We start from the raw sequence: 12,500 nt of genomic DNA on the forward strand, positions 1-12,500 counted from the left end.
AGGGTATGTAACAGTATGTTAAGATATGTAACAATATATTAGGGTATGTAAGAGTATGTTAGATTATGTAACAATATATATTAGGGTATGTTAGATTATGTAACGATATATATTAGGGTATGTTAGATTATGTAACGATATATATTAGGGTATGTTAGATTATGTAACGATATATATTAGGGTATGTGACGGCATGTTATGGTATGTAACAATATATATTAGGGTATATAACGGTATGTAATGGTATGTTGGATTATGTAACGATATATATTAGGGTATGTTAGGTTATGTAACGATATACAGATATTAGGGTATGTAATGGTATGTAAGGGTATGTTAGTTTATGTAATGATATATATTAGGGTATGTAACAGTATGTAAGGGTATGTTAGTTTATGTAACGATATATATTAGGGTATGTTACGGTATGTTAGATTATGTAACGGTGTATGTTAGGGTATGTAACGGTACGTTAGATTATGTAAAGATATATATTAGGGTATGTAGCGATGTATAGTAGGGTATGTAACGTATGTTAGGATATGTAACAATATATATTAGGGTTTGTAAAAGTATGAAAGAGTGTTAGATTATGTAACGATATATATTAGGGTATGTAACGGTATGTTAAGATATGTAACAATATATTAGGGTATGTAACGGTATGTAAGAGTATGTTAGATTATGTAACAATATATATTAGGGTATGTTAGATTATGTAACGATATACATTAGGGTATGTGACGGCATGTTATAGTATGTAACAATATATATTAGGGTATATAACGGTATGTAATGGTATGTTGGATTATGTAACGATATATATTAGGGTATGTTAGGTTATGTAGCGATATACAGTATATTAGGGTATGTAATGGTATGTAAGGGTATGTTAGTTTATGTAACGATATATGTTGGGGTATGTAACAGTATGTAAGGGTATTTTAGTTTATGTAACGATATATATTAGGGTATGTTACGGTATGTTAGATTATGTAACACTGTATATTAGGGTATGTAACGGTATGTTAGGGTATGTAACGATATATATTAGGGTATGTAACGCATGTTAGGGTATGTTACAGTATGTTAGATTATGTAACAATATATATTACGGTATGTTACTGTACATATTAGGCTAAATAACAGTATCTTAGGGTATATTACTTAATTTAACGCTATGTTAGGGTATGTTACGGTATACATTAGGGTATGTAACGCTAGTTTAGGGTATGTAACGCTAGTTTAGGGTATATTACGTTATATATTAGGGTATGTAACGGTGTGTTAGGGTATGTAATGATATATATTAGGGTAAGTTACGGTATATATTAGGCTATATAACAGTATATTACTTTATTTAACGCTATGTTAGGGCATGTTACAGTATATATTAGGGTGTGTAACTGTATGTTAGGTTATGTAACGATATATATTAGGGTATGTTACAGTATATATTAGGCTATATAACATTATCTTAGGGTATATTACTTTATTTAACGCTATGTAATGTATGTTATGATATATTACGGTATGTTTTAGGGTATGTTACGGTACATATTAGAGTATGTTAGGGTATGTTATGTTATATATTAGGCATATATTGGTATGTTAGGGTATTTTACCGTATATATTAGTGAAGTGAATTATATTTATATAGCACTTTTCTCTAGCGACTCCAATCGCTTTATGTAGTGAAACCCATCATCTACATATTTAAGCTACATTTAAACCAGTGTGGGTAAAGTGTCTTGCCCAAGGACACAACAGCAGTGACTAGGATGGCGGAAGCGGGGATCGAACCTGGAACCCTCAAGTCGCTGGCACGGCCGCTCTAGCAACTAAGCCACGCCACCATAATATTAGGGTATGTTACGGTATGTAATACTATGTTAGGGTATATTACGGCATATATCAGGGTATATTATGGTATGTTATGTCAGGGTGTGTTAAGGTTTATTAGGGTATGTTATGGTATGATACATGTGTTAGGGTATGTTACGGTAAGTTAAGGTATGATACAGTATGTTACATGTGTTAGGGTGTGTTATGGTATGTTACAGTATATTAGGGTGTGTTACAGTATCTTAGAGTATGATACGGTATGTTAGGGTGTGTTACAGTATGTTAGGGTGTGTTACAGTATGTAACAGTATGTTAGGGTGTGTTACAGTATGTAACAGTATGTTAGGGTGTGTTACAGTATGTAACAGTATGTTAGGGTATGTTATGTTGTGTTGGAGCATGTTAGGCTATGTTACGGTATGTTAAGTTATGATAAGGTATATTAGGGTATGTTAAGTTATGTTATGGTATTTTACAGTATGTTACATTAAGGGTCTATTGGGGTATGTTACGTATATTAGGGTGTTTTGGGGTATTTTACAGTATGTTAGGGTGCGTTACAGTACATTACGGTATGTTATGTGTGTTACAATATGTTATGGTATGATACGGTATGTAACTTGTGTCGGTATGTTACGTATGTTAGCATATGTTACGGTGTATTACAGTTGTTAGGGTATTATATGATAGTTACAGTATGTTATGGTGTGTTACGGTATGTTATGGTGTGTTACGGTATTTTAAGGTGTGTTACAGTATGATATGGTGTGTTACAGTTTGTTATGGTATGTTTTGTATGTTACGGTGTATTACGGTATGTTAGGGTATGATGCGGGAGTTATGGTGTGTTGCGGTATGTTATGGTGTGTTACAGTATATTAGGGTATGTTAAGTTATGTTAGGATATTTCACAGTATGTTACGTTAAGGGTCTATCAGGGTATGTTACGTGTATTAAGGTGTTTTAGGGTGTATTACAGTATGTTATGGTGTGTTACGGTATGTTAGGGTGTGTTACAGTATGCTATGTTGTGTGTGTATGTTATGGTATGTTGCGGTAGTTACGGTATCATATGGTGTGTTACGATATGTTAGGGTATGATGCGATAGTTATGGTATCTTATGTGTGTTACTGTATGTTATGGTGTGTTACGATATGTTAGGGCATGATGTGATGTGTTAGGGCGTGTTACATTATGTTACGGTATGTCACGTGTGTTATGGTGTGTTACTTGTGTCGGGGTATCTTATGGTACGATGTGGTATGTTATGGTGTGTTACAAAATGTTAGTGTGTTACCGTATGTTACAGTGTGTTAGGGTATGTTAAGTTATGTTAGGATATTTCACATTATGTTACGTTAAGGGTCTATCAGGGTATGTTACGTATATTAGGGTGTTTTAGGTATTTTAGAGTATGTTAGGGTGTGTTACGGTATGTTACAGTATGTTATGTTACGCTATGTTAGGGTGTGTTACAGTATGTTATGGTGTGTTTCGTATGTTACGGTGTATTACGGTATGTTGTGGTAGTTACGTTATCAAATGGTGTGCTACGATATGTTAGGGTATGATGCGATAGTTACGGTATGTTATGGTGTGTTACGATATGTTAGGGTATGATGTGATGTGTTAGGGCGTGTTACATTATGTTACGGTATGTCACGTTTGTTATGGTGTGTTACCTGTGTCAGGGTATCTTATGGTACGATGTGGTATTTTATGGTGGGTTACAAAAGGTTAGTGTGTTACAGTATGTTTGGGTGTGTTACGGTATATTAGGGTATGTTAAGTTATGTTAGGATATTTCACAGTATGTTACGTTAAGGGTCTATCAGGGTATGTTACGTACATTAGGGTGTTTTAGGCATTTTACAGTATGTTAGGGTGTGTTACAGTATGTTATGGTATGTTTCGTATGTTACGGTTTATTACGGTATGTTGCTGTAGTTACGGTATCATAGGGTGTGTTATGGTGTGTTAAGATACTGTATGTTAGGGTATGATGTGATAGTTACGGTATCTTATGTGTGCTATGGTATGTTATGGTGTGTTACGATGTGTTAGGGTATATTAGGGTATGTTAAGTTATGTTAGGATATTTCACAGTATGTTACGTTAAGGGTCTATCAGGGTATGTTACATATATTAGGGTGTTTTAGGTATTTTACAGTATGTTAGGGTGTGTTACAGTATGTTATGGTGTGTTACGGTATGTTAGGGTGTGTTTACAGTATGCTATGTTGTGTTACAGTATGTTATAGTATGTTACGGTGTATTACGGTATGTTGCGGTATGTTATGGTGTGTTACGATATGTTAGGGTATGATGCGATAGTTACGGTATTTTATGTGTGCTATGGTATGTTATGGTGTGTTACGATGTGTTAGGGTATGATGCGATAGTTACGGTATCTTATGTGTGTTGCGGTATGTTATGGTGTGTTACGATATGTTAGGGTATGATGCGATAGTTACGGTATCTTATGTGTGCTACGGTATGTTATGTTGTGTTACGATGTGTTAGGGTATGATGCGATAGTTACGGTATCTTATGTGTGTTGCGGTATGTTATGGTGTGTTTGATATGTTAGGGTATGATGTGATGTGTTAGGGCGTGTTACATTATGTTACGGTATGTCACGTGTGTTATGGTGTGTTACCTGTGGCAGGGTATCTTATGGTATGATGTGGTATTTTATGGTGGGTTACAAAAGGTTAGTGTGTTACAGTATGTTTGGGTGTGTTAGGGTATATTAGGGTATGTTAAGTTATGTTAGGATATTTCACAGTATGTTACGTTAAGGGTCTATCAGGGTATGTTACGTACATTAGGGTGTTTTAGGCATTTTACAGTATGTTAGGGTGTGTTACAGTATGTTATGGTATGTTTCGTATGTTACGGTATGTTGCGGTAGTTACGGTATCATAGGGTGTGTTATGGTGTGTTAAGATACTGTACGTAAGGGTATGATGTGATAGTTACGGTATCTTATGTGTGTTACGATATGTTATGGTGTGTTACGATATGTTAGGGTATGATGTGATGTGTTAGAGCGTGTTACATTATATTACGGTATGTTAGGGTATATTAGGGTATGTTAAGTTATGTTAGGATATTTCACAGTATGTTACGTTAAGGGTCTATCAGGGTATGTTACGTATATTAGGGTGTTTTAGGTATTTTACAGTATGTTAGGGTGTGTTACAGTATGTTATGGTGTGTTACGGTATGTTAGGGTGTGTTTACAGTATGCTATGTTGTGTTACAGTATGTTACGGTGTATTACGGTATGTTGCGGTATGTTATGGTGTGTTACGATATGTTAGGGTATGATGCGATAGTTACGGTATCTTATGTGTGCTACGGTATGTTATGGTGTGTTACGATATGTTAGGGTATGATGTGATGTGTTAGGGCGTGTTACATTATGTTACGGTATGGCACGTGTGTTATGGTGTGTTACTTGTGTCGGGGTATCTTATGGTACGATGTGGTATGTTATGGTGTGTTACAAAATGTTGGTGTGTTACCGTATGTTTGGGTGTGTTAGGGTATGTTAAGTTATGTTAGGATATTTCACAGTATGTTACGTTAAGGGTCTATCAGGGTATGTTACGTATATTAGGGTGTTTTAGGTATTTTAGAGTATGTTAGGGTGTGTTACGGTATGTTATGGTGTGTTACGCTATGTTAGGGTGTGTTACAGTATGTTATGGTATGTTTCGTATGTTACGGTGTATTACGGTATGTTGCGGTAGTTACGGTATCATAGGGTGTGTTAAGATACTGTATGTTAGGGTATGATGTGATAGTTACGGTATCTTATGTGTGTTGCGATATGTTATGGTGTGTTACGATATGTTAGGGTATGATGTGATGTGTAAGAGCGTGTTACATTATATTACGGTATGTTAGGGTATATTAGGGTATGTTAAGTTATGTTAGGATATTTCACAGTATGTTACGTTAAGGGTCTATCAGGGTATGTTACGTATATTAGGGTGTTTTAGGTATTTTACAGTATGTTAGGGTGTGTTACAGTATGTTATGGTGTGTTACGGTATGTTAGGGTGTGTTTACAGTATGCTATGTTGTGTTACAGTATGTTACGGTGTATTACGGTATGTTATGGTGTGTTACGATATGTTAGGGTATGATGCGATAGTTACGGTATATTATGTGTGTTACGGTATGTTATGGTGTGTTACGATATGTTAGGGTATGATGTGATGTGTCAGGGTGTGTTACATTATGTTACGATATGGCACGTGTGTTATGGTGTGTTACTTGTGTCGGGGTATCTTATGGTACGATGTGGTATGTTATGGTGTGTGGCAAAATGTTAGTGTGTTACAGTACGTTTGGGTGTGTTACGGTATGTTAGGGTATTGTACGGTATGTTACAGTGAATTACAGTATGTAACGTATGTTAGGGTGTGTTACGTTACGGTATGATACAGTATCTTACGTGTATTACGATATGGTACGATGCTGTGTGTAATGGTGTGTTACAGATTATTATGGTATGTTACGATACGTCTCTGGGTTGTCAAAGAAGCAAGCAAATACTAGGATGTGTTGTAAATATTGTAATGTTACAAGCAAGCTGCTGGTTTTGTTGAATTTTACCTGGCAGATTTCCGTCACTTCGGTCTTGTTGATGTATCCGTTCTTGTCCACGTCGAAGAGCGAGAAGGCCCACTCCAGCTTGCTGGTGGTCTTGCCGGTGGAGGTCAAGTGAAGGGCGATGATGTACTCCTTGAAGTCCAGCGTGCCGTCATCGTTGGTGTCGAAGGAGCGGAAGACGTGGCGGGCGTAGCTCTTGGCGTCGCTGTCGGGGAAGAAGCGGGCGTAGATCTGCTCGAACTCCTCGGGCGTGATGCGTCCGCTGGGGCACTGCTTCTGGAAGTTCTCGTACCACAGGCCGATCTCGCTCTCCGTGAACTTGGTGCTCAGCTTCAAGTCCTCCAGGATTTCTTTGGACAAGGCTCTGCTTGTGCTGTTCCCCATCTTTGCCGGTGCAAGCCCTCCTCCAGATTGTCTCAGCGCTCACGTGGAGGTCCCGGAGTCAGCCTGAGGACCGTTCAAGGGCCTTGACAGGGGAGATGGAGAGAAGGAGACGCAGCTGTCGGGTGTGGCGAGTGCACGTCTGAGCAGATCAGTTTGGAGGTAAGTAGGGCAGGGGGACTCAGGAGGGACCAGGATCATTCTGTTAATGCCGGATTTAAGGTGGCTCAGCTTTTGCCTGAAATCAACTTCTTTAACCGTCCTGACACTCTGGAATCTTCCACACCTGACTGGAGGTGTGCCATACCAGACCAGACTGCAGTCCACTTCCAGGCTAAAAATGTTGAAGAACTCTTAAAACCAAAATATTCACATTTTTATGTAAGGTTAGGGTGTTATAATATGTTAGATTAAGTGACGGTATATATTAGGGTATGTAAGGGTATGTTGGAATATGTAACGGTATATATTAGGGTATGTTACAGTATAATAGATCATGTAATGGTATATATTAGGGTATGTTACGGTATCTTAGATTATGTAACGGTATATATTAGGGTATGTTAGATTATGTAACGTTATATATTAGGGTATGTTACAGTGTTAGAATATGTAACGGTATATATTAGGGTATGTTACAGTATGTTAGATTATGTAACGGTATATATTAGGGTATGTTAGATTATGTAACGTTATATATTAGGGTATGTTACAGTGTGTTAGAATATGTAACGGTATATATTAGGGTATGTTACAGTATGTTAGATTATGTAACGGTATATATTAGGGTATGTTACGGTATGTTAGAATATGTAATGGTATATATTAGGGTATGTTGCGGTATGTTAGATTATGTAATGGTATATATTAGGGTATATTACGGTACGTTAGATTATGTAACGGTATATATTAGGGTATGTTAGAATATGTAATGGTATATATTAGGGTATGTTACAGTATGTTAGAATATGTAACGGTATATGTTAGGGTATGTTACAGTATGTTAGAATATGTAATGGTATATATTAGGGTATGTTGCGGTATGTTAGCTTATGTAATGGTATATATTAGGGTATGTTACAGTATGTTAGATTATGTAACGGTATATATTAGGGTATGTTACAGTATGTTACAATATGTAATGGTATATATTAGGGTATGTTGCGGTATGTTAGATTATGTAATGGTATATATTAGGGTATATTACGGTACGTTAGATTATGTAACGGTATATATTAGGGTATGTTAGAATATGTAACGGTATATATTAGGGTATGTTAGAATATGTAATGGTATATATTAGGGTATGTTACGGTATCTTAGATTATGTAACGGTATACATTAGGGTATGTTACGGTATGTTAGATTATGTAATGGTATATATTAGGGTATGTTACAGTATGTTAGATTATGTAACGGTATATATTAGGGTATGTTAGAATATGTAATGGTATATATTAGGGTATGTTACAGTATGTTAGAATATGTAACGGTATATGTTAGGGTATGTTACAGTATGTTAGAATATGTAATGGTATATATTAGGGTATGTTGCGGTATGTTAGCTTATGTAATGGTATATATTAGGGTATATTACGGTATGTTAGATTATGTAATGGTATATTTTAGGGTATGTTACAGTATGTTAGAATATGTAACGTATATATTAGGGTATGTTAGAATATGTAATGGTATATATTAGGGTATGTTACGGTATCTTAGATTATGTAACGATATATATTAGGGTATGTTACGGTATGTTAGATTATGTAACAATATATGTTAGGGTATGTAACGGTGTATGTAAGGGTATGTTACAGTATGTTAGAATATGTAACGGTATATATTAGGGTATGTTACGGTATGTTAGAATATGTAATGGTATATATTAGGGTATGTTACGGTATCTTAGATTATGTAACGATATATATTAGGGTATGTTACGGTATGGGGGGAATGTTTATTTTATTTTATATATATTTTTTGTCATAAAGAAATACAATCATGTGTGCTTACAGACTGTATCCCTGTAGACTGTATTGATATATATTGATATATAATGTATATATATTGTGTTTTTTATGTTGATTGAATAAAAATTAAAAAATCGCGGCCCGGTGGTTGGGGACCATTGTGTTAGTGTATGTAAAGATATATATTAGGTTATGTTATGGTATGTTAGATTATGTAACAATATATGTTAGGGTATGTAACGGTGTATGTAAGGGTATGTTACGGTATGTTAGATTATGTAACAATATATATTAGGGTATGTAATGGTATGTTAGGGCATGTAACAATATATATATTAATTAGGGTATGTAACGGTATGTTAGATTATGTAACGATACATATTAGGGTATGTAACGGTATGTTAGGGTATGTGACGATGCATATTAGGGTATGTAACAGTATGTTAGGGTATATAACGATGTATGTTAGGGTATGTAACAATATATATATTAGGGTATGTAAGGGTATGTTAGATTATGTAATGACATATATTAGGGTATGTAACGGTATGCAAGGGTGTTAGATCATGTAATGATATATATTAGGGTATGTAACTATATATATATATATATATATATATATATATATATATATATATATATATATATATATATATATATATATTAGGGTATGTAACTTATGTAAGGGTATGTTAGATTATGTAACGGTGTATATTAGGGTATGTAACGGTATGTAATGGTGTTAAATCATGTAACGATATATATTAGGGTATGTAACTGTATGTTAGGGTATGTAACGATGTATATTAGGGTATGTTAGGGTATGTAATATATATATTAGGATATGTAACGTATGTAACGGTATGTTAGGGTATGTGACGATGCATATTAGGGTATGTAACAGTATGTTAGGGTATATAACGATGTATATTAGGGTATGTTAGGGTATGTAACAATATATATATTAGGGTATGTAAGGGTATGTTAGATTATGTAATGACATATATTAGGGTATGTTACGGTATGCAAGGGTGTTAGATCATGTAATGATATATATTAGGGTATGTAACTATATATATATATATATATATATATATATATATATATATATATATATATATATATATATATATATATTAGGGTATGTAACTTATGTAAGGGTATGTTAGATTATGTAACGGTGTATATTAGGGTATGTAACGGTATGTAATGGTGTTAAATCATGTAACGATATATATTAGGGTATGTAACGGTATGTTAGGGTATGTAACGATGTATATTAGGGTATGTTAGGGTATGTAATATATATATTAGGATATGTAACGTATGTAACGGTATGTTAGGGTATGTAACGGTGTATGTTAGGGTATGTAACAATATATATTAGGGTATGTTACGTATGTAAGGGTATGTTAGATTATGTAACGATATATATTAGGGTATGTAATGGTATGTAATGGTGTTAGATCATGTAACGATATATATTAGGGTATGTTAGGGTATGTAGCGATGTATATTAGGGTATGTAACGGTATGTTAGGGTTTGTAACGATATATATTAGGGTACATAACGGTATGTAAGGTTATATTACGGTATGTTAGGGTATGTAACGATGTATGTTAGGGTATGTAATGTAACTTCCACACCTGACTGGAGGTGTGGCTTACCAGACTTGAGTCCATTTCCAGACTAAAAATTAGATTTTTGTGATAAACCAACAACAAAACTGATCTGTTAGGTTTTTAAGACAATGTTTTTTGTTGAGCTAATTCCAGTCTGAGATTTGCTTCCTCAAATCAAACTTTTTGCTGGTTTTCAAAGCCTCTGTTTGCTTCACTAAATCAATCTTCTCTCAGCTGGCTCTCTTGTGGCCCTGGCTAACACCTAGAAGGATGTTGTCCATGTGAAGGCAGAGTTGTCTTGTGGCTCTGACTAACATCTAGAAGGATGTTGTCCATGTGAAGGCAGAGTTAGAAGGATTGAGTTGTGAACTTTGCTCCATAAAAGTCTCCCCTGAGTCGGTCTATTGGATTAGTTGTCCCACCCAATTCCCCTCTCAGCCAATTAGCATCATTATATGCTGCAACTGTCACAACAGCAGAATAACACCTGAAGGAAAACTACCTGACCTTTAACCTTTGACCCCGCCCTCTGGACTCGCTTATAGCAAAGAGTTGAAGCTCACTTTCCAGTTTAGCAGGGGTGTCCTAACTTGTTCCACCATATGTATATATATATATATATATATATATATACAAACCCCGTTTCCATATGAGTTGGGAAATTGTGTTAAATGTAAATATAAACGGAATACAATGATTTGCAAATCATTTTCAACCCACATTCAATTGAATGCACTACAAAGACAACATATTTGATGTTCAAACTCATAAACTTTATTTTTTTTTGCAAATAATAATTAACTTTGGAATTTCATGGCTGCAACACGTGCCAAAGTAGTTGGGAAAGGGCATGTTCACCACTGTGTTACATGGCCTTTCCTTTTAACAACACTCAGTAAACGTTTGGGAACTGAGGAGACACATTTTTGAAGCTTCTCAGGTGGAATTCTTTCCCATTCTTGCTTGATGTACAGCTTAAGTTGTTCAACAGTCCGGGGGTCTCCGTTGTGCTATTTTAGGCTTCATAATGCACCACACATTTTCAATGGGAGACAGGTCTGGACTACAGGCAGGTCAGTCTAGTACCTGCACTCTTTTACTATGAAGCCACGTTGATGTAACACGTGGCTTGGCATTGTCTTGCTGAAATAAGCAGGGGCGTCCATGGTAACGTTGCTTGGATGGCAACATATGTTGCTCCAAAATCTGTATGTACCTTTCAGCATTAATGGCGCCTTCACAGATGTGTAAATTACCCATGCCTTGAGCACTAATGCACCCCCATACCATCACACATGCTGCCTTTTACACTTTGCGCCTACAACAATCCGAATGGTTCTTTTCCTCTTTGGTCCGGAGGACACGACGTCCACAGTTTCCAAAAACAATTTGAAATGTGGACTCGTCAGACCACAGAACACTTTTCCACTTTGTATCAGTCCATCTTAGATGAGCTCAAGCCCAGCAAAGCCGACTGCGTTTCTGGGTGTTGTTGATAAACGGTTTTCGCCTTTTTTTTTTTTTTTTTTTTTTTTCATGTATATATTCATTTCACACCATATTCATTGCACTTCTACATTTTTTATATTTTTATATATTTGCACATTGTTTTTCTAGCATGCACACATCGCACTGTATGGAATGGCCTCAATCTCGTTACCTTGCGTAATGACAATAAAGCTGATTCTGATTCTGATTCTGATAGGAGAGTTTTAACTTGCACTTACAGATGTAGCGACCAACTGTAGTTACTGACAGTGGGTTTCTGAAGTGTTCCTGAGCCCATGTGGTGATATCCTTTACACATTGATGTCGCTTGTTGATGCAGTACAGCCTGAGGGATGGAAGGTCACGAGCTTAGCTGCTTACGTGGAGTGATTTCTCCAGATTCTCTGAACCCTTTGATGATATTACGGAGAGTAGATGGTGAAATCCCTAAATTCCTTGCAATAGCTGGTTGAGAAAGGTTTTTCTTAAACTGTTCAACAATTTGCTCACGCATTTGTTGACAAGGTGGTGACCCTCGCCCCATCCTTGTTTGTGAATGGCTG

The 12,500-nt window shown here is 35.8% G+C and overlaps 1 protein-coding gene across 1 annotated transcript in view; it reads right to left on the minus strand.

Moving 5' to 3' along the window:
* The window catches only part of LOC133604236 (visinin-like), a 19,229-nt gene extending 12,204 nt beyond the window's left edge, over positions 1 to 7,025 (minus strand). The window contains exon 1 of the mRNA XM_061957439.2: positions 6,476 to 7,025. Within this exon, the coding sequence (XP_061813423.1) occupies positions 6,476 to 6,856 (381 nt within the window). The 5' untranslated portion in view covers positions 6,857 to 7,025. The remainder of the gene's footprint in view (positions 1 to 6,475) is intronic.
* Between the last annotated feature and the right edge of the window lie 5,475 nt (positions 7,026 to 12,500).

This window comes from Nerophis lumbriciformis, linkage group LG04, assembly GCF_033978685.3.
Source record: "Nerophis lumbriciformis linkage group LG04, RoL_Nlum_v2.1, whole genome shotgun sequence".
Lineage (NCBI taxonomy): Eukaryota > Metazoa > Chordata > Actinopteri > Syngnathiformes > Syngnathidae > Nerophis > Nerophis lumbriciformis.